Source organism: Scomber japonicus, chromosome 17 (assembly GCF_027409825.1).
Source record: "Scomber japonicus isolate fScoJap1 chromosome 17, fScoJap1.pri, whole genome shotgun sequence".
Classification (NCBI taxonomy): Eukaryota; Metazoa; Chordata; class Actinopteri; order Scombriformes; family Scombridae; genus Scomber; species Scomber japonicus.
The window spans coordinates 8801966-8825620 of NC_070594.1; the positions used below are offsets into that span (position 1 = coordinate 8801966).

At 37.5% G+C, this 23655-nt stretch overlaps 1 protein-coding gene across 1 annotated transcript; it reads right to left on the reverse strand.

The window, feature by feature from the left end:
* Positions 1–5291: 5291 nt before the first annotated feature.
* Positions 5292–22889, reverse strand: nt5e (5'-nucleotidase, ecto (CD73)). Its single transcript, XM_053337202.1, has 9 exons — positions 22379–22889; positions 18478–18700; positions 16926–17114; positions 10049–10246; positions 8602–8756; positions 7603–7711; positions 7303–7452; positions 5951–6151; positions 5292–5851 (listed from the first exon to the last, which is right to left on the reverse strand). The coding sequence occupies exons 1-9, from the start codon at positions 22691–22693 to the stop codon at positions 5676–5678; spliced, it is 1716 nt and encodes a 571-aa protein (XP_053193177.1). The 5' UTR covers positions 22694–22889; the 3' UTR covers positions 5292–5675.
* Positions 22890–23655: the final 766 nt, after the last annotated feature.

Below are 23655 nucleotides of genomic sequence, written 5' to 3' on the forward strand. Positions count from 1 at the left end.
ACTGCAAGTTCACGTCATCTGTCGTCTTTTCTTTCATCGCCATTGACAATATTTATATGTTACTTTGGGAATAAACCCAAAATGATTAACTGAAAGTCATTAAACATGTTTGAAATCTCTCATTAAATATTTCCAGGATCCATTCAGTCAAAGAAAAACATGTGAAACCAAATTATTATTATTATAAAACAAGGGGTGCTGGCATTAATCTCGCTCACTTCTTGCAGCAGGAAGGTTTTCCCAGTGCAGGTCGAGGGTTCTAGGTCAAGGATGGCAAACATGTGGCCCGTGGGCCAGAACCAGCCCGCCGAGGGGTCCGATTCAGCCCACTTTCCTTCCTGTCTTTTTTCCTTCATTCCTTCCATCTGTCCTTCCTCCCTCCCTCCCTCACTTTTATTCTTTTCTTCCTTCTCACCTACCTTCCATCTGTCCTTACTTCCTTTCTGCCTCCCTCCCTTCCTTCCTTCCTTCCTTCCATCTTTTTAATGGTCTCGCCCACATGAGATCAAATTGGGCTTTTTGTGGCCCTTGAATGAAAATGAGTTTGACACCTCTGCTTTGCCTGTATAGCCAACCTGGCCTCCCAGGAGCTCCTTGCCCTCCCTCCCTTCCTTTAACTTAAAAGACAAATTTGGGTATTTTTAAGTCGAATGTATGAATATTTAAAGAGTTCTTTTGAAGCAATCTTTCCTCTGTACAAAGCACAGAAGTTACACAAATTAACTTTATTTCTTCTAAAGTCACTATTTTTTTATATTTAGAGCAAAATTCACCACATCCTGAAGTGTTATTTGTTTGTTTTTGGACCTTATTTTTTTTGCCTTGGACAGTGAAATATAAGACATGAAACAAGGAGAGAAAGAAAGAGGAGTATGGTATGTTACAAAGGTCTTTTGACAGGAACTGAACCAGTGAGAGTGTAATTATGCAGCATACACAGTAACCATTCAGCTGCTGGGAAGATCAACAAAGTGTCATTTTAGGCCTTCGCTGTATCTACACAGAGTTTCAGGGTCAGTTTTTTAGTTTTCAGAGGCGGTGTTGCAGTGATTTGCTCTGTTGTATATATTTCTTGCCAGAATCAGCTTAAAGGTTAATTTCACAGCTGTTTCCAGATGTTGGGGAGAAGTTCTGCATATAGCTTAAAGCATTTCCTGCTTCAAGCGATGTCACTTATTACACTAGACTCTAAAAACTCAGCCTCAATTTTGAATATATATGTTTTTTGCACAAACTGAGAAAAAACTATAATTTAAGTCTTTAAACACATCAGAAGGTGAACACAGGTCGGCGTCTATCATTTACTTTCAGTATTTTCTGTTTCTTTTCTGTCAGTTGAAATAAAGTCAGTTTTTATATTTCTATTTCTGCTACATCTCTACTAACTCTGGCAGATGCTGCTGTTACTTAAACATCATCAGTCAGTGATACTAAAACTAAGATGCTCTACTCTTTTTTGAGTGTTTTGTTTAATACAGTTAAGGTTTTCGAAATGTCTTGGAATATATAAAAATGAACTTACAGAGAAATCCACTTTGAAGCCAGGAGTAATTTTACAAGAAGCAGATGTTGGACAGTTTCCTTTCTTTGGATGATGCAGTCACACTTCCACAGGCCAAACCTCTTCATGATGGTTTCAGATTTGACAGTTTTTGTTGTCTGAAAATGAGTCAGCAGGTTTTATTTGGACAGAAAAACATTTCTTGGGTAACATAAGACAGTTTCACAATTTGTTCTGCAAACTTAATGAATGTCTGACCTGTAAACTCTGAAGCTGCACAATGTTGAAGACATTTGTGTGTGGTTCAAAAGCTGCAAAACAAAGATTATTAAACAAAAGTACCAATACAACAATGTAAAAATACTAGTTTACACTACTTTATATACAGTTAGCTAGTTTACACTACTTTATATACAGTTAGCTAGTTTACGCTACTTTATATACAGTTAGCTAGTTTATACTACTTTATATACAGTTAGCTAGTTTATACTACTTTATATACAGTTAGCTAGTTTACACTACTTTATATACAGTTAGCTATTTTATACTACTTTATATACAGTTAGCTAGTTTATGCTACTTTATATACAGTTAGCTAGTTTATACTACTTTATATACTGTTAGCTAGTTTACAGTACTTTATATACAGTTAGCTAGTTTATGCTACTTTATATACAGTTAGCTAGTTTACAGTACTTTATATACAGTTAGCTAGTTTATACTACTTTATATACAGTTAGCTAGTTTATACTACTTTATATACTGTTAGCTAGTTTACAGTACTTTATATACAGTTAGCTAGTTTATGCTACTTTATATACAGTTAGCTAGTTTACAGTACTTTATATACAGTTAGCTAGTTTATACTACTTTATATACAGTTAGCTAGTTTATACTACTTTATATACAGTTAGCTAGTTTACAGTACTTTATATACAGTTAGCTAGTTTATGCTACTTTATATACAGTTAGCTAGTTTATGCTACTTTATATACAGTTAGCTAGTTTACAGTACTTTATATACAGTTAGCTAGTTTACAGTACTTTATATACAGTTAGCTAGTTTACTCTACTTCCTACTGTTAACTAGTTTATACTACTTTATATACAGTTAGCTAGTTTATGCTACTTTATATTCAGTTAGCTCGTTTACTCTACTTTATATACAGTTAGCTAGTTTATACTACTTTATATACAGTTAGCTAGTTTATACTACATATACAGTTAGCTAGTTTAGTCCAGTGGTTCCAAACCTAGGCGTGGGGCCCCTCCAAAGGGTCAGCAGATAAATCTGAGGACTGGTGGGATGATTAATGGGAGAGGAAAGAAGAAAAAACAAAGTTCTGATACAAAAATCTGTTTTCAGTTTTTGGACTTTTTCTCTAATCTTAACACACAGCTTTTTGTAAGATGTCAAAAGCCAAAAAGGTTGGAAACCACTGAGTTCATCTTTAACAATGTAGTTTAAGAGCTTGTTATATTATCCATTGGGTCATATCTTCATCTGAAAAGTAACTAAAGCTGACAAATAAATGTAGTTGAGTAGAAGTTTAAAGTAGCATCACATAGAAGTAAAGTAAAATTACCTCAAAACTGTACCGTACTTCATTATAGTACGGTACTTGACTAAATGTACTTAATGACTTTCCATCACTGCTAACATCTAAAGCATTCATTTTTCCCCAGAGGCTTTCGTTTTCCTTTGAAAAACTTGAAAACTTTGGTTTCCACAGAAGAACGGTGTTATGGCCAGAAAATGTCATCACACCGAAACTGTAAGTGTGTACAAAATCCAAAACACGTCAGCTGTGATGAACTCAATCTGGGAAAAAAGAAAGAAAAACACACAGGGGAAAAATATATTTCTTGTTTCTTTCTTTCGTTCTAATCACAAAGAAGGAATTTTCTAAGCAAATAAACACTCTGTCAAAATAGAAGAATAATCAGTCATTCTGATAAAACTCATTACTTCCAAATATGAGCTGGATCAGTTTCTGATAATGCTCCAACGTCAAGGAATTTAACACCCTGTAGCCCAGAAGTACAAAGTCAGAGTACAGAGTAGACCTGCTGTATGTGAAAAGTGCCTTCAGATGACTTTTATAGTGATTTAAATAAAGATTAAAGTTCTGTGTTAAAGGTGAGTTCACACTGATTTCAGCTATTAAGTTCACCCAAAGTTAAACATGTTATAAGTTACCTCAATATGCAGCTGTGTTACTTTTTAAATACATTATTTAGAGCTCTCATCACTTCAAACAAAACTACAAGCATCTCATAAAACCCCCAAAACTATCTGACTGGAAATCATTTGTATTTTGAGTGACCTGACCCTTTAAAGTGATTAAAAAAAAAAGCTTCTGCCAACTTTTCTGAACACTCAACCGCAGCACAAGAAACTGTTTTCACTGGAAAACTAAATGTAAAACAATAAAAGACTGTTTAAAAATTGGCATGAACACAACTTGTAGTGATTCCCAAGACCTGCTCTTTGAGAAAAGTGCCTTGAGATTACTTTTATAGTTATTTGGGGCTATTTAAATAAAGATTAAAGTCCTGTTTTAAAAGTGCATTCAAACTATTTCAGATATTAAGTTTGAAAAACATTTTATAAGATACCTCAACATGCTGCTGTTTTACTTTTTAAATGCATTATTTTAAACTATATGCATCTCATAAAACCCCCAAAACTATCTGACTGGAAATGAATTGTATTTTGAGTGACCTGACCCTTTTCTTCCAAATTTTCTAACTCTAAACCGCAGCACAAGAAACAGTTTTCACTGGAAATTAAAATGTAAAACTATAAAAAAAAAAATTAAAAAAAGCTTAAAAATGGTCATGAACACAACTTGTACTTGTATTCTCATGTTTGACGGTTGCCAAGTCGGTGACCTCGGTCTCTTCTCAGAACCCCCTTGGCATTAAATTAAACAGAAGAATAGTTTCCTCTAAATCTTAATGTGGCTGTACTTGGCAGCACATTCCTCTGCGTGCTGGTGCCAGCTGTGTTGGAGCTCACTAAAGCGAGTAATAAGGAGTTCCTGAGCATTAGTAAGCAGCGGGCGTTGTTTGGGAGATCCCTCACACAGAGGGGGCCTTGTTTCCCTTGGCTCCGAGAGTGCTGCAGGAGGAGCTGCAGATTTAAAACGGTCGAACACAACTGATGTCAAGACAGCAGAGAGTCGGCTGAACCGCTGGTAGCAGTTTCAGTATAGATTGAGCCACAATTAAAGGAAGATAAAGTGGAGGTGGATGTTTTATACAGACAGTAATAATGTGTATTTAAAGACCATTTATTAGGGATTGCTTCTTCTGCTTTATATGTATTTATACTGTCAACCCTTCTGTTGTCCTAGAGTCAAGGAAGGAAGGGAGGAAGAAGGAAGGAAGGAAAGGAGGGAGGAAGGAAGAACGAAGGAAGGAAGGAAGGAAAGGAGGGAGGGAGGAAGGAAGGATGGAAGGGAGGAAGAAGGAAGGAAAGGAGGGAGGAAGGAGGGAAAGGAGGAAGAAGGAAGGAAAGGAGGGAGGAACCTGGGAGGGACCAAGTACTTACACCCCAACTTACATGATACATAGACTCTTAACATAAACACTCGTGTCTGTCATTTTATAGACAAAACAATTAATTGATTAATTGGGAAAATAATTGGCAGATTAATCAATAATGAAAATAATTGTCAGTCGCAGCTCATTTGGAGTCAGAAAATCCAAAAATGGTAATAGAGCACAAATGTCACAATACTTACCGATCAATGTCGCCTGAAATCATAAAACCACCACACCTTAATTTTTTGTTGTGTAAAGATTTTTATTTTGTGTTTTTCTAGATAGAAATTTGAGGATTTCCTGCTAAACTCAAAACAGTCCGAGTGTTCTTGTAGCTGCGATCTAGTGGTCATTAGAGGAACTGCACCCTTTAGGTTAAACGATCAGCTGTAGTTTTGGTCCAAATGGAGTTTCAAGACGCTCCCAACCACATTGTTTCAGGGAAATCAGGGAATTTTATGGTTTAAAATTGTGTTAAAATAGAGCTGCAAAAAAAAAAAAAAAAAAATAACTCAAGTCAAGATTTTCAGCATTGTAGGATCATTTCATTCCCAAAGTTCACATGCAGTTTATAAAAAACAGTCTTTTTCAGTCCTCCCTCTTGTCTTTCTGGCTGATTTCGACTTTAAATGCTGCCACACAAAGTCCAGAGCAGCACCAGTGAAACCAATAAAACCAGTGGAGTGGCTTGTGCTCGAAGTCCAGAAGAAGAGTTGTAGAACTTAATTCGTCCTTCAACATACGGATAAACTGTTTGTCTTTGCGTGATGTATTTTGCCACAACTGAAATGTCCAAATCCCCTGAAAAGAAATATAAAAGAAGTGAATTTTTATATCTTTACTTTACTGAAATACAACAATCAGGTTTACAACTAAAAACATCTGGAAGCCTCAACTTACCGCTGTTGTGTTTGATCATCTCTTCTTTAATCATCTTGAATCCGTCTCCGCCGCCCACCATGTAGTTCGGCAGCACCACTTTATACACCACCGAATCCTCAACAGGCTCGTAGTGAGGGACACGGCATTTTGTGCAGAGGATGTTGAGACTCTTCACACGATGATTGGGAGGTTTGGAAAGGTCAAACTCTACCTGAAACCCTGATGGAGGACATTAAAAGATCTGTCAGTCTGACCGTAACGGTTAGTTACCAAAAACTGGCACCAATTCTTTGATCAGATTAAATCAAAGGTTTCGAACAAGATTTTGACAATTTTGTGTAAGAGTTGAAACGATTAGACGTTTAATTGACTGAAAATGAATCTGCAAAAATTATGACACGGATTAATTTTTTAAGTAATTTTTAAATTCAAAAGTGCCTGAAATGTTCTCATAGGAGCTTCTCAAATGTGAACAATTCCTATTTTTTCCCAGTTTTCCATCGTCCATTTTTGAGTTTTTGACTGTTGGGCCGACAAAACAAGTCATCTGACTTTGTTAACTTGAGCTTCAATGAATAAAGACAAATAATAAGGATCACAATGATACAATATTTTGAGACACTACACTGAACAATTAATGAATTACCTTTAAAACCAATCTACTCTGTGAACTGGTGTTAAGGTTATTAGTTTTGATGACTTGTATTTATGTGTCATAATTAAATGAAAAAACCTATTTGCAATTTAGCTTTTTGTCTTTTACAACTGAATGATTTGTTTTTCATTTTGGCATCGACAATACATCGCCAATCTGGAAAAAGAAAAAGCTCCTAATACATTGCAATAAACCTTTCCACTGTGTTTTCTGTAATATGATTTAATTTTAACATAGCATGAAAATTACCACCAAAAAAAAGAAGCTAAATAATTGTAATTTGACACATTTTTCACTTTTAACAAAATTATTTAGTGTTTGACTTTATTTCATTTTTTGATCTATTTTTTTATTTAGGCATTTTAAATCTTCCATACATGCCCATCCTGCTATAGTATTAATCATATTAGTGTACCAGTCTGTAGGGGGCGCTGTTTCTGCAGAAATATGACAGAGATTTCTATTTCTCTTATTATTCCCCAATTAAGCAGACAAATCAAAACTAATGTGGCAAAAACTGATTTCTTGATGAATCTGACATTTAGATACACTTTATTAATACTTTCAATTAACCATTTAAACTTATCTAACAAGTATTTTTATATCATCCATGGATGGATGAAGAGATGTAATCGATACAGAAAGCGTGTCTACAATCTGTACTCATTTAAGCGTCCTAAATATACTAAAGATGAAAATGTAAAACCACAGGTACCGGCCACTTGTAGGAACTCTCCTCTGCTCTGGCCGTATTGTTCAACTGAGTGTTCGAAGGCTTTCCTCAGTGTGGAGCCGTTCAGCATGACCAGGTCGATGGTTCCTCCGAAGGGTAGAACGGAGATCAGATCCTCCATGGTGATCGAACCTGTGGATGACAAAGTTTTCTTAAATTCAAAGCAGGTTGTTTTTGTGCTTGGTGGAGTTTTAGAAATTATGCAATCCCCTTTCTTCCATGTTCTGGCTCTGAGAGTACAGCTCTGGTTTTAATTAACTTCCATGGAAACCAGGGACGTACCATTCCTGGTTTGCTCATCAATAGATGTTCGGACGCCTCCTCCGTTGAGGAGGCAGGCGCTGACGTGGTTCCACTGGAGTCCATCTGAGAATCCAACGTTGTTGTCAAGCTGAAAAAATCGAGACATAAATGTTTTATTCTACGTTAATATTCAATGTACTACCTACTACTGATGGAGCGTTCATTGTACGCTATTTGAATCTTTATTTGCTTCAAGATACCACTTTGGGTGAGTTTGATGGTGTCTATTCATCGGTGTGTATTTTCTAATTTATAGTAATATAACTTTATTATTATTTCATGTGAAGAGAAGCTGAGAAAACCAGCTGAAAGTGCTGATGTGTCAATTCCACACAATTATACGTTAATCTTTTGAAAGAACATTTTAAATTATTGTGAATATCTTTAGTAATTTACAGGCATACTATACAAACAAATACTCACTATGAAACAGGTGAGTAAATCGCTTTCTGCTGTATTGTGTGTGGATTAATTAGAGCAGCAATGACTATTTGATCAACAGATAATAACTCAGTGGCTAAGATAAATTCTATGTAATGTAGGCAGGTCAGTGACAAATAAGTGCTGGCAAGATGAGCATACAAAGTTTTTATGGTTACACCACTTAGACATTTTTGCCATAATCCTCTAATATATTCTCTCAAAATTGAATAAAAGCAGAAATTTTATGTTGGATTCACAAAAAAAGGATGTGTGCAAGTTATTCATGTGTTTATTTTCAAATTTTAACTCCTTTAAATTTGACAAAACCACATGGACACAAAAGACCCATGTAAAAATGTCCGCTGCAAATCAAAACTCCTGAATGATTTTTCTTTCTTCTACCTTGCTGACAAGCTGATGTTGGCTCACAAATGGCCATCTGCCCCATAGCCTTGGTTGCTAAGGTTGTTGCTAAGGTTTTCCATGTTTGCATTGATTGGTTTTGTCAATCATACATCGAACAGTGTATGATTGAGTACTCTTTTAAAGACTTACCATGGCATCACAGATGAGGTTTCCCAGATTGCATTCACGAAAGCGACACTCCTCAGTCGTCCCATTCAGAAACACCAGAGTCTTTCCCACCACCTTAGCTGAGTAGTTTGCCAGATTCTTTTTCCACTCCTCCACATCGGCAAGAAATTCTGGATCTGATCGGGACATTATTCAGCTTTAAGACAGGTAAGGTTGAGGTAATAATTTACTCAGCCTGCTATAATCTCTCTGCCTTCTGTTTGCCTGCTATAAAACCCTTCCTGTCAATGTTTTATGTGGTTGTAAAATTAAAGAAAACAGCAGCCGGTACTTCCCCTTTATTCAGGATCAGGATACTGTCTCACATCTCCAGCTGAAGTGATTACTCCAGGTAAAGGTCATTTGTTATTCTACTAACAAGGAAACACAGATACCCATCTTCGGCTTTAGTAACTCCTGCATTCCTTAAAACACCACAGACAGTTGCCTTCACCTTCTCAAGGACAGAAGACAGTATTTATCTGCCAAGATGAGAGTGCTGCCTCTACGGTGATGTCAAGGTCCATGCTTGACCCCAAATATGGAAAATTCACTAACAATTGTTGCTGTAGAGACTGGTGTGTTTTTGGCTGACAGTCTCTTGGTTTGAAAGAAGAGGAAAGCAAGTAATCACTGGTAGTAATCAGTTAACTTCAGCTAACTACACCTGGGTCCTTTATGAAGCTCTCCTTTGACAAATAATTGAATTGATATAATAAAATATTCTACTTTCAGAGGGCTTTGGGTAAATTTCCAGTTTCACAGACTGGTACTTTATAGTCAGTTGTATTCTGAGGAGCCTAAGGATATATTGTGGTCATCAGTGTTACCTCCTTTTATATATATATATCCTGTTGTGGTAGTTACATTTGAAGTGTACTTTTTACTCTCTGCTAACATGCTGCTTTTACTGGACTTAACATTCACTCTTAAAAAGGGCCGGACAACTTTCTGTAATTTTCTCATCGTCAACAACAACTAATGCGTGTGTGTATATCCAAAGCCTTACGTATCTTATTCCTCTGTTCTTAACTATTAAAAACACATCAGTTAGCCACAGTGCTGCACTGGGTGACATGCTGCTGGATTATAAAGAGTCTGGTCTGTCAGTTTGTTTAGAAACGCCTCCAAAGATTAACAGCGGTCACATTTTCAGTCTCTGGAGAGCAGTTCTGTGTAAGGCAGACGACACTGAGCATGTGCAGGAACGTGGTTTTGTTTAAAGCTTCTCCTCCTTGTCGTGCTGTACATCACACCCTCTTGACTCTGAAGCTCTTGAAATGTTTATGCCTGTGTCTAAGTGTAATCAGATGTGCTCTGATTGTCACAGACTTTAAGATAATCTTTCCTCCTTACAACATAAGAGGAAAAAAACTGATAAACAGGTCAGAAAACCTAATATAATACTCTGAGACATGGAGGTATTTACCCTGTTTGATGCTACTGTCCAGCAGGATTGGGTTGCCTTCAGCTTTCACTACATCCCCCGCATCATTAAATCTCACATCCAGGCGACCCAGGTATTTTCCGAATGCGAAGGCCTGCACAACAGGAACCTTTCGTCCATCGTCTGAGGTCACCATGTACGGATAAGGACCTGCAGGGACTTCCTTGGATGGAGCCTTTCCTGGAAGAGAAAAAAGAGTGGACAGAAAGAGACATTAGGAAGTAAAGGATTGTAGGGTGACGTCTTTAACCCTCCTGTTGTCCTTGAGTCCAGGAAGGAAGGGAGGAAGAAGGGAGGAAGGGAAGAAGGAAGGAAAGGAGGGAGGAAGAAGGAAGGAAGGGATGGAGTGAGGAAGGAAGGATGGAAGGGAGGTAGAAGGAAGGAAAGGAGGGAGGAAGGAGGGAAAGGAGGAAGAAGGAAGGAAGGGAGGGAGGAAGGAAGGATGGAAGGGAGGAAGAAGGAAGGAAAGGAGGGAGGAAGGAGGGAAAGGAGGAAGAAGGAAGGAAGGGAGGAAAGAAGGAAAGAAGGAAGGAAAGGAGGAAGGAAAGAAAGGAGGAAGGAAGGAAAGGAGGGAGGGAGGAAAGGAGGGAGGAAGAAAGGAAGGAAGGAAAGGAGTAAGGAGGGAGGGAGGAAGGAAGGAAGGAGGGAAGGAAGGAAAGGAGGAAAAGAAGGAGGAAGGAAGGAAGGAGAGAAGGAAAGGAGGAAGGAAGGAAAGGAGTAAGGAGGGAGAAAGGAAGGAGGGAAGGAAAGGAGGAAGGAAGAAAGGAAGAGAGTAAGGAGGGAGGGAGGAAGGAAGGAAAGGAGGAGGGAGCAAAGAAAGAGGGAAGAACGAAGGAAAAATTAAAGAAAGAGGGAGGAAGGAAAGAAAGAAGGAACAGTCAAAAGAGAGATGGGGTCAATTTGACCCGGGAGGACGATAGGACGGGGTTAAAAGCAGCAGCAGCAGTTCTCCTCGATACACCACACTTCTTCTTCTTCTTTTGTGGATTTTAGCCTCTCAGCTGTTTCTGTTTCTTCATGTAAACCCAGTCAGACTCCATGATGGTGAGATCAGAGCTCTGAGAAGACCAAACCAGAAACTCCTTGTTCTCCTCTTTGATGCAGATAGTTTGTTTATGAATCTGTCTGGATGTTTGGGCTCATGGTCTCATCGTCATGCTGCAGAGTCAATTTGGGGCAAGCCAGACCACCATGATGGTCTTGGATTATGGATCATAATCTAAACAGCCCAAGTGCCTAAAACGGTTGTACAATACTGTATTTAACCCTCCTGTTGTCCTCGAGTCAAGAAAGGAAGTTAGGAAGGGAGGAAGAAGGCAAGAAAGGAAGGAATGAAGGAAGGAGGAAGGAAGGACGGAAGGAAGGAAGGAGGGAGGAAGGAAGGAAGGAAGGAAGGAAGGAAGGAAGGAAGGAAGGAAGGGAGGAAGGAAGAAAGGAAGGAAGGGAGGAAGGGAGGAAGGAGGGAGGGAGGGAGGGAAGGAAGGAAAGAGAGAAGGAGTGAGGGAGGAAAGGAAGAAAGGGAGGAAGGAAGGAAGGAAGGAAGGAAGGAACGGTCAAAACAGACGGGGTCAATTTGACCCGGGAGGACGACACAAAGGTTAAGGGATGTAATATGCTGCCCACACAATCTGAGAACGGCTGGAAGTGTTGAAATGTTCATTGTATTTGTTTCAATGTTTTAATTTTTACTTTATTTCATCATTATTATCATCTACTTATCAATTTTATTTGTCAGTTTCTTTTGTCTTTTAATCTCTTCTTAGCTTTGTTTTAGTCTCGCTTTCATTAAACTTAAATCTCTTTTATTTAATTTAACTTTTTTTCTTTTGTCTTTTTAATCTATTTGAACCTTTTTACTCCAACCTTTTTAAACTCATTTTATTTAAAGTCTCAATTTGTGTCTTTTAATTTGTTCTTTCTTTTTGTTCTCCCATGTTTTTTATCCCTTTCTTTATTTTTTGTCAATCAACTATAAAGCACGTTGAACTATATTAACCTGTGAAAGGTGCTATATAAATAAAGTTTTATTGTAGTTGTGTAAATAACATGGAAAAAATATTTATATATATTGTGGTTTTGCACCTGCATATGAATTAAAATAGAAACATATGTGCTCCACCAGATGCCCTTTAAACACACTTTCAGTTTAATTTGGCTTTTCTGGCCCTACTAACTGGAAATGACGGCTGTGAGTAGTAAACTTAGATTCCAGCTGTAAAACGTCTCCGCAAAAACAGTCACATCACTTATTTTGTTCTTCGGTCGGAGGGGTTTACTGAGTTACACAACCCATGTTTTGACTTCACAGCTTTGCATCACTCTGAGCTTCAAAGTGACTCTTACTCACTTAACTCCAGACAATGACTAAGTGTGGTTTATTACGCACTACCTCATCTTTGTTGTGAAAAAACATTTTTTATCCAGGAGTTTCTGAGCCTTGGGGTTCAGACCAACAGCCCACTTCCTCTGCCTGCTCAGTGACTGTGCACTGCTGCTTTTATATAACAGTACCGAGCTGCCAGACTCGTGTGGACAGCGTGTTTACTCTTTGGTAAACCACCAGAATGAAGACTCAAAGTTTCCTCCCACCCAGCAGCAAAAACACAGCTGACGGAGACGGACTGCTGCTCCAGGAGGATAAAATGAAACTTGGAGCAGAAGTGTAGAAGTAACACTTGAAGATGTAGTCGAGCTGCAAGACAGCTAACAAGTCTGCAGCCATTGCTTAAACCCCCCCCCCCCCGCTAAATTTTCAATAAAGCACCAGATCAACTAGTTTGGCGTGATCTTACATTATAACTTTTTATATTAAATAAAGGTAATGGAACACAATATTTATCATTATTTTGTGGTTACACCATTTGACATTTTAGTTTTTGGTTAAAAAAATGGTACAAATGTCATTTCAAATGACATAAAACCAACAAAAAATACAAAATATACATTTTAACAAACCTGATGCTGCTTTTAAGACCATTTTTAAAGATATTTTTGAATTGCTCATCTTTCCAACCATTTAACAACACTTAATGATGTCCTAAAGGTTTCTAAATCTTCAATCTGCTGCACAAAAAAAAGGTTTCCTAATCCAAACAAAGGGAGTTGCTGTTTCCCATCATTTATTACTGGAGGAGGTGCGTCAGGCAGCAACGCCCAGCAGGAAGACCATCAACATGTATCATGATGAGTTATTAGCTGTTTGGCTGCATTAGCAGTTTTTTAGTATTGTCATGAAAACTCATTAGGCTGTAATGCTTTCTCAAGAAGTGGGGTAATTGTCATGCTTCCTTTTTTTGAAGTTCAAGTTCGTCTGTAGCTGTGAAACTCACAAATGATTAAGAATGAATATTTATCATTCTTCTGTGGTTACATCATTTGACATATTCAGGAGCTTCCAGTCTTAAAAATGGTGCAATTGTCATTTCAAATGACATAAAATACAAAATGTACATTTTAACAAACCTGATGCTGCTTTTAAGACATTTTTTAAAGATATTTTTGAATTGCTCATCTTGCCAACCCTAATCTGTCACTGACTCATCTACATCTATCAAATTTTAAGTATTTACAAATAGAAAACCAGACAAAGAGTTTATCCTCTCTGTGGTAACCATATTAGGACATCTCTGACTCAACCAATCAACCTCACCCCTAACCTGTCGGATGTGACTTAATATTAATCAGTCTTTAAGCTCAAGCTCCACTTTTCAAGCGTCACATTGTTCAGACTGTGAAAGAGGTCAAATCAGAAAAAAAGCAACAACGTTCCCATCAGTTTCCTAGTTGTAATTCTGAGTTGGCGGTGTGAAGACTTTCTGACAGCTATAGTATGACCTGCTTGGCTGACACAAGTCTACCAAACTGCTGGCAAAACGGTTGTGAATCTGCTATAAAGTAAAACCCAATATTAACATTCATATAATCACTTCAGCTCAGGAGAAGACGATCGCAGTCAGCTCACTCACTAAGTTGAGATGATAGTTTATAAACCAGGTAGCCAGAGTGACTTACAGTATGTCCTCACAGGATCAAATATTTACACAGTATTAAGTATGAAAATATAGAATAATAGAAAGTAACATCAATGTAGGCAAACATACCCAAGTAAATTACTGACTACCATCTTTTTGTAAGGCTGCTCAATTAATTGAAATTTGATCGTGATTACGATTTAGGGGCCAAACGATCTCAAAACTAATAAGATCGAGGGGAAACGATTTTTAATAATAATGAGATAGCGCTCAATAACAAAGGTTTTATTTTGAAAAGCTTAGAAAGGAAGCCGCCGCAGCTCTGTTAGTTTGAAAGAAGCTGAAACACACTGCGAAATGTTTTAACTGTAAATAAAAGTGCACGATTTCCAGCCTGCGTCAGACGATGCTGAGTTTACTGACTAATTATTAAAAAACAGGAAGTGATGTGTGAACTGTCGTCATGGTAACTCGCTCAGCTCTAATATCTGCGTCAGACAATTACGGAAGCGTATTGCATTCACTTGAATTAAAAAAAAAAATCTGTTTTTTCTGAGTAATTTATTTTTTGGTCTGTTTTTCGAGGTAATTATTTCTGCTTTTTCAGAGTTTTTTTTCTGTTTTCCAGAGTAATTTATTTTTATTGGTTTTGCGGGGGAATTTTTTTCTGATTTTCTGAGTAATTTCTTTCTTTTCTGTTTTTCGGGCTAATTTTTCGGATTTTTTTTTTTTTTAATTCAAGTGAATGCAATACGCTTTCGTAGACAATAATGAGTTTACTGTCTGATTATTAAATGTGTGAACTATCGTCATGGTAACTCGCTCAGCACTAATATCTCTGCACATTTTTTGCTGTGTGTTGCGTTAAGCGGCAGATAAAAGGCTGCTGCTGGGAGAGAAAATTAATTAAGCCAAATGAACAAGAAATGCAGCATGTTTCCAAAGTTAAAACAAAAATCATTTTAATAATCGTGATTTCAATTTTGACCCAAATAATCGTGATTATGATTTTTTCCATAATCGAGCAGCCCTAGCTTTTTGTATTTAAAACAGAGACAAAATACAGTCACAAAGTGAACAGAGAAGTCTCAGCAAAATGATCCTTAAAGTGACAAGCAAGTAAAGACAAAAGAAACACAAACTCATGTCTGATGTACTGTAGGGAGGAAGTACATTAATTTATGAGTTTCCCAACCACAGACGCTCGAAGCATGACAATGGGAAAGCATTACACCCTAATGAGTAATCTGGAAGAGAAATTTTCCAAACCACTATATTTGTTTTTCATGTCAATAATAATAAAAAAACTGCCAATGGAGCCAAGCAGCTAATACATGATGGTAAACAGCAACTATCTTTGTTTGTATTAGGAAACTTTCTTTTTGTGCAGCAGATTGAAGATTATTTAGAAACCTTTAAGACATCAATAAGTTGTCAAATGGTGTAACCACAAAAGAATGATACATATTAAATATTGTATCCACCTACAGTATTTAAGTGGACTTACTTACTAAAAAGTAAATGTTTCCTAAATTTACGAAGTGAAAATGTAAGATCATGCCAAACTAGTTGATCTGGTGTTTTATTGAGAATTTAGTGTTTTTATGGTTACACCACTTAGACATTTTTGCCATAATCCTCTAATATATTCTCTCAAAATGGATTAATAGCAGAGATTTTATGTTGGGTCCACAAAAAAAGTATGTGTGCAAGTTATTCATACGGTTGTTTTCTAATGTTAACCCCTTTGAATTTGACTAAACCACTTAGACACAAAAAACATAATTGACCCATAATGCAGTATATATTATGCTATCTTATTTTAACATCACATCTCAGTTTCCTTCACAGAAGTGACTCAGACAACAGGAAAGCGAAGTTTCAGCTCATTACTCCAAATACCTCTACATCTACATTAAAAGGCCAAAAACAGGTCATTCTTCATTCTTTATGAGCCTGTGTGGAGGACAGATGAGCAAACCAGCCACATAAAACCATCGCACATTAAATACACTATGCTCTTTCCATTTCTGCTGCAGCTTCCTGACATTTAGTTTATTGCGAGCAGATTACAGTTTCAGCAGAGGAAGATGGTAGATAGCAACATTGAACTCTAAATGAGCTGGAAAAAGTCAGACGATAAAGATAATGACACTCGCACAAAGCTGTTCGCCATTGTTGCTACTATTATTGTGTTTTTATCTTCTTTCTTTCAAATTAAAAAGAATAAAAGCTGCACAACTGACCCTATCTGTTATGTCAGCGATATGAAGGTGGCTCTAAAAGGCTCTGTTTCCTCTCGTACACTTAACAACGCCAAGCTGCTGTTATTATGCACTTCGGAGGCCTTTTTTTTGGGATGAAAAACACTGTTTTAGTCTGTTTGAAAGGCCAAAAAAGAGAGAAGAAGAATATATGAATTTGGCAGGCAGTATCTCATGGCTCTAATTGAGCCTCTTTAATTGATCTTCTCTAAATTTACCAAAATAAAAGCATTTCTTTTCTCATACCTAAGATAAACCTTCTTGTGAGGTCGCTGGCAGTGCTACACGGCAGGTTGGAAAGCGTCAAGGTTATATAACTTCCTGGATAGCTCACTGCACAGGAGAGCCATTAACATGTCACTACAGAAATCCTAAACTCACTTTAACCATCCTGGAAACTGATTAGATCTTGCAACTATTTTTATAGCTGAAAATGTTTAAAGCGAACATGGGCACAATGTTTCAGAGAAGCTACAGTACTGCCACTTAATTTGTTTTGAGCTGCAATAAACAGTAAAAGAGAGTAAAGAGAAAACAATCACTTAAAAGGTTTACTTGTTTGTGACTAAGCAGCAGAGCTAGACATCAGGATATGACAGATGTGGCATAAACAGCTGTACTCACCTGTATAGAGGAAAGTGTTGCTGTGTCCGCCGATCACAACGTCAACGCCGCGGACCTTCTTGGCGATCTCCTGGTCGACGGTGAAGCCAGAGTGACCCAGAGCGATGATCTTATTGATCCCCAGCGTCTTTAGTTTGTCCACCTCCACCTGCAGCGTTTTCACCTCGTCTTCAAACAGCAGGTGTGGTCCTGCAGAGTGACAGGGACAGTGATGTAAAAATACTCCATTATAAGTAAAGTACTGTAGTATTATGAGTGATGCAGTATTACAGTAAAAGTAGTAATATATTATTATATATGAAATCATTAGATGATTAATAGTGAAGCATGCTGCTGGAGGTGGAGCTAGTTTAGACTACTTTATATACAGTTAGCTAGTTTACACTACTTTATATACAGTTAGCTAGTTTATACTACTTTATATACAGTTAGCCAGTTTACACTACTTTATATACAGTTAGCTAGTTTATACTACTTTATATAGGCTACAGTTAGCTAGTTTACACTACTTTATATACAGTTAGCCAGTTTACACTACTTTATATACAGTTAGCTAGTTTACACTACTTTATATACAGTTAGCTAGTTTACACTACTTTATATACAGTTAGCTAGTTTATACTACTTTATATAGGCTACAGTTAGCTAGTTTACACTACTTTATATACAGTTAGCCAGTTTACACTACTTTATATACAGTTAGCCAGTTTACACTACTTTATATACAGTTAGCCAGTTTACACCACTTTATACACAGTTAGATAGTTTATACTACTTTATACACAGTTAGCTAGTTTACACTACTTTATATACGGTTAGCTAGTTTACACCACTTTATACACAGTTAGATAGTTTAGTCCAGTGGTTCCCACCCTAGGGGTGGGGCCCCTCCAAAGGATCAGCAGATAAATATGTGAGGTGGTGAGATGATTAATGGGAGAGGAAAGAAGAAAAAACAAAGTTCTGATACACAAATGTGTTTTCAGTTTTTGGACTTTTTCTCTAATCTTTACACACAGCTTTTTGTAAGAAGTCAAAAGCAAAAAAAGTTGGAAACCACTGGATGCATCTTTAACAATATAGTTTAAATGCTTGTTATATTATCCATTGGGTCATATCTTCATCTGAAAAGTAACTAAAGCTGTTAAATAAATGTAGTGGAGTAGAAAGTACAATAATTGGGAATACTTAATTTACCTCAAAGTATCTCAAAATTGTATTCAGGTACAGCACTTGATTAAATGTGCTTAGTTATTTTCCACTACTGACAACCAGTAAGTAAAAGTAAGTTTGACCTGACTACTATACAGGCCACTTTGTTAAAATGACAAGAAGCTTCTACACTTTCTTATGGAAGACTTTTTTTGGTGTGTGCAACATACCACAAATACCCTTTACCCCATCCTGACAATTGGATAAGAAACAGTCGTATGTTATACTGATATAAACCAGTGGAAGACACAGATTGTATAATTTCATATCTTATGTAATGTTAACAGTGAAGATGACTATGTAAACGATGTGAGACAGAGAACAAACCAATCTCCCTCACCTGATTCGGACAGAGCAGGCGTTTCCCGCGATGTGTATCCTACAATTCCCACCCGCTCGTTGCTAACATTAAGTATCCTATATGATGTATAGGTGGTGCCAAACGTCGGGGCCAGAGTCCTGTCTGCTTTAAGGTTAGCACTGACAATAGGACATTTGATGTCCTCCAGGAACGGTTTCATGAGTCCATCCACTCCGTTGTCAAACTCATGATTCCCAAAAGCCTGGAAAAGACAGACAGAAGTCAAAAGAAGTTCCTCTAGATTATTCTGATAGCTGCAGATTAAATGAGAAAGAGGATATTAATTTGGCAACATGGAAAGTAAGTTCATCAACTGTTTTCCTCCACAGTCTTTTCTTGACTAACTCAAAAGATAGCTGAAGCCTCTTAAAACCTTCAAATAAAGATTTAATACATTTTTGCAAGGAATGAGGGATGTAGACTTGGTCCCTGATCGCTTACACAGAAAGAGCATTAGGGAGGGATCTTTAAATGTCACAAGTCCGCACACTGTAGCTCCCAATGTAATTTAATGTGATATCAAGAGTAACGTTTTGAGCGGTGTCCTCGAAACATCACTTTTGACTTATTCATCGTGACAGTCAAGAGCAAGATGGTTTCACTATAGGCTGTTAGCACTTTTTAAACACTTTATTTTAAAATAAGAATTACAGAATCAGCGATGAATCACAATGAATCGCTGAATTTCAATAGTTAAACGTGATTAATCGCATTTTTATCACGTTTAAAATTTTATTATTTTGCATTTCACAACACTTTTTAAGTTCATATTAACATTATAAAGCAATTCTTACCAGTGTATCTTGGTTGGGAATTAAATGAATGCAAAGAAAGTTAATTCATGAGCTTGACTTTTAGATTTATTTCAAATCATCAGCTTGCCACACAGAAAGGAAATGCTATGATGACAGTGTAGTCTTGACGTAGGAGATGATTTCAAAGTGCGAACTGGTCAGTGACACTTGTTAGTCACTGACCCAAACACTAAGCATGGTCGTCATACTTTACTTGAAACTTTAAATATTTCTTCTCTTAGTCAGGTTGTTTGTTCATCTAATCTGCACACAGAAACTTCTGCCTTCTTCCACAGAACTGTGCTGCAGCTCATTAAAGAACAAAAATTGTTATTCAATCAGATATTTCAAAATAAAAGCAAAAATGTCTCTGGAACAAAACAAGGTGCACGCTAAGCTTCAATCACCAGCAGTTCTTCAAGTGCAGCAAAAGAGAACAAAAAGTTTGTTGATGTGATCCAAACATCTGTCAACTGCTGACAGTGTGAAAGTCAAACAGAAACAAAACAACAGAGAAAGTCTTTGTGTCTGACCGTGACAGAAACAACGCTTTCAGTCAGTAGATCTAATCCTAATAAAGATACTCTGATGCACCATAGAAATAAGTTTAATACACAGAAAACACAAGAAAATTTCAGAGACAACAGAGCAGATGTTTCTAGGGGGCACTAACAGCTGATGAACATGCCCAGATGTGTACATTTCTTAAAATGATCATGTGTCAATGATGTTTTTAGGTACTAACAGAATTATTTTTAGATATGTACTAGAAATACTCGCATTTATGCTGATGATGCACAACTTTATATTCCCCTTAAACCTCCTGTTGTCCTCAGGTCAAGGAAGGACAGGAGAAAGGGAGGAAAGAAGGAAGGAAGGAAGGAAGTAAGAAGGACAGGAGCAAGGAGGGAGGGAGCAAAGAAGGAAGGACGTAAGGAGAGAAGGAAGGAAGGAAGGAAGGAAGGAAAGGAGTATGGAGGGAGGGAGGAAGGAAAGGATGAAGGAAGGAAGGAAGGAAATGAGGAAAGAAGTATGGAAGGAGGAGGGAGCAAAGAAAGAGGTTAGGAGGGGAAGAAGGATAGAAAAATTAAAGAAAGAGGAAAGAAGGAACAGTCAAAAGAGACGGGGTCAATTTGACCCGGGAGGACGACATGGGGTTAAACCTGATGCTATCTTTCACACTTTAAAGTAGCTTTAATGTATATATTAACAACATCTGAGCTGTCAATGTGTAATGTGTTGGGTTAAGGTTCGTAGTGATGAACCTATAGAGAATTATCAGCCACTCTGAAGCTCGTCTTGGCTTTATAGAACTTTATAGTGAGTTTCAGTTCATTGTTTAGCTGTTCGGCTGCAACTTTACTGTTTCGATTCACTCTCAGCACTCTTGTGGTGGTGTTTTTTTAGAGAAAAAGCTCTAAAAACCATTTAGCTGTAGACTAACTGGTGAACATAGTGGAGGATTTAGAATCTAAAGAGCCAGATATTTCCCTTCAGGAGTTGGTAGAGATTAAAAAGAGAACTAAAATGACAGAGATTATCGCACTTGCAGTCACCAGGTGGATGGAAACACGACTCAGAAGTGTGTCACCGGCTGTGAGGGAGTTTTCTTGCAATCTGGGGATTATATTTGACTCCAACCTATCATTTAACAACCACAGGCTTCCTTCAGCTGAGACAACAGCTAAAAGTAAATCATTTTTAACACTTACAGACGTTTAGACTGTAGCTCTGTGTAGACCACAATGTTATATTTTTATCATATTGACTTCCTGATAACTTCATTTTGTTTTCTTTAAAACTTGCTATATGCATCTGTATTTGAAACATACTTTAATACTATGAATCATCAAAGCGTTTAAGTTGCAATGCATCAAGTGCTCTCAGTCACCATACAGAAGTCCTGTTTTAAAATGTGTCATTTCAGAGTTAAACACTGTTCGTTCTCCATCAGGATGCAAAATGTGACTCAACTAATTTCTCTAATTCTGTTGCAGAGATTAAAAGGCAGACGGAGCAAGACAGCTGATCCATTAAAACGTTTCTCTCTTTGAGTCGCAGCTATTAAGCTAATTAAAACCAATTGAGGCCTTTAGACCAAAACCAATAAATCAACTTTCCTTTTCCTTCCTCTGAGTTAGAGCCTGATTCCTCGACCTTCAACAGAAACCTTTCCAATTCATCTTCTAAGTCTGTATTAGTGGTTGTTAAGTGAAAACCAGAAAAGTTAAATTAATCAAAGTGATCGATGGCTCCTTTGCTGTTTCTGTGAAGATGTAAACGGTGATTTTAGATGGTTTAAAGTGTGTTTACAGAGATAATGATGTTTTAAATCTGTTGTGGCATCACTGCAATATTTGAATAAACACCAAAAAAAAAGGAGTGAAAGATTTGCTGTGGTGCTGTGTGTCTAATTATCAGACTAAAAAAGGTTGGATAAGTGAACCACCCAAGCACCAAAGACTTAAATGACGACCACATGACTCCTGATTGTCCATGAGCAGGAAACTACAGTAATCCCTTGAGATATACAGTAATACCAGGATCACGATTATCATTATAACCCACATGCTACTGACTATTATCAGTCTATTTCAGTTATATTATAATATTGTAGTTATTATACAGACACTATACTAGAAATAAAGAGAAATAAAGTACATTTATATGAAAATAGTGTACTTGAATCTAGTTCTTAATCTTGAGTATTTCTATTTTCTGGTACTTTATACGTCCACTCGTCTACATATAGTGCTGCAATTAACTTTTCTTCCATTACTGATTGTCCATTATTTACCCAATTAAATCATCAAAAGTCAGCTGGGCTTTGGAAAAGAGTGATTGACATTTTTCATCATTTTTCTAGTGGACCAAACAATCAATCAAATAAGAGAGAAAATTCTCGATAATGGATATAATCGTTAGTTTCAGCACTTTACTTAGTTACTCTTGCCCACATTACGCATACCATCACTTTAAACTCAGTATTGCACACCATTGAATGAGGAGTTTCCTGACATATTTCTTCAATTGGAGTAGATTCAGATCATTTAGACTGACAGATGACATCATAAATGAGGTCTTACCATGGCATCGTAACGCAGTTTATTCATAAAATGTGCAGCCTCGGCGCCTTTGTAGAAGTTGAACCAGACTGTCCCTTGGAACTGGTCTCCGGCATCCAGCAGCAGCACGTTTTTTTCGGCTTCGCGGATCTTTTTAACCATCGTGGCTCTCCGGGCAACTCCGGCGAAACACGGACCATTGCCACATGCTCCAGAGGTCACGCTGGTCTCCTCCACCCGGGCGTGCACGTCGTTGGTGTGGAGGAGGACCAGGTCCAAGCTAGCCGAGGTGGACACGGAGAAGCCCAGCAGCACCAGCACCACGCAGGCTCTCATCTCTCCGCTGCACGCAAAAAAAGCTCTGGAGGAGGAACACAGGGGAGGACGGTGGCTGGTGGAGTGGAGGTGATTGATTTTCTTACATGACAAACTTGAATCTTTCTTATTGTCCTCCTCTCTGCTTCCTTTTGCTCCCTCTCAGTCTTCTTAAGAATGATATTAGACGCCGGCTGACACTACATGCTGGACAGACTGACTGAGACAGAGTGTCAGGAGGCACTGCTCGGGGAAAAAAGGAGAGGAGGAGGAGGAGGAGGAGGAGTAGGAAGGCATCAGGGAGGATTTTAACTGTTATATGCCTTTTCTTCTATGATGTCTCCCCCTACCTTTGACTTTTTCACACATTAGTCAACCAGTCTCTCGCTCGATGGAGGCTGTGCGTATCTGGATGGATTTTACGCATTTTACGCATCAGCGAGGCGAGTTAATTTGTGTCCCTAAAGCGCTTTTCATCAGGAAAAAGAAATTCCAAGTGCTTTATTCAGGACATGAAGAGACAACAAGACAAGAAAAGAATAATAAAATACATATAAAAACAACACAAAAGAGTCCTTACACCACAAATCTGAAAATCTGGAGAATGAGGACACTTGTTTCCTGATCCAAAGCTTTGACATTTTGTTTATACCCCTTTAAAACTAAATTATCTTTATTAAAATTTAGAGAATCTACAGCTGAGTCTGCAGGGAAGAAGCAATTAAAGAGAGAGGAGAATAAAAGATGCGTGAGTTTGAAGATGTTAATTGCTTTTCTTCCTCAGTGTTATTTTTACTGTAAGCCCAGCTGCTACCACATCATGCATTTATTCATGTTTTTTAATCACTAAGCATCAAAGAGCTGTTCTGTAACAAAACCATGTAGCCTATATTTAACAAAAAGGACTAACAAGGCAACACAGTAAAAAAAAACCTAACTCCAAAACACTTTAAGCTCAAAATGTGTTTACAATGCTCTATTTT

Bases quoted from the DNA above. Each gene is read 5' to 3' on its own strand.
- nt5e (XM_053337202.1), bottom strand. From the start codon at position 22,693: ATGAGAGCCTGCGTGGTGCTGGTGCTGCTGGGCTTCTCCGTGTCCACC. The intron at 6,152-7,302 runs GTACCTGTGGTT...GTCCTCCATCAG, and splicing joins AGAGTTCCTACAAGTGGCCG to GGTTTCAGGTAGAGTTTGAC. The intron at 5,852-5,950 runs GTAAGTTGAGGC...ATTTCTTTTCAG, and splicing joins GATGATCAAACACAACAGCG to GGGATTTGGACATTTCAGTT.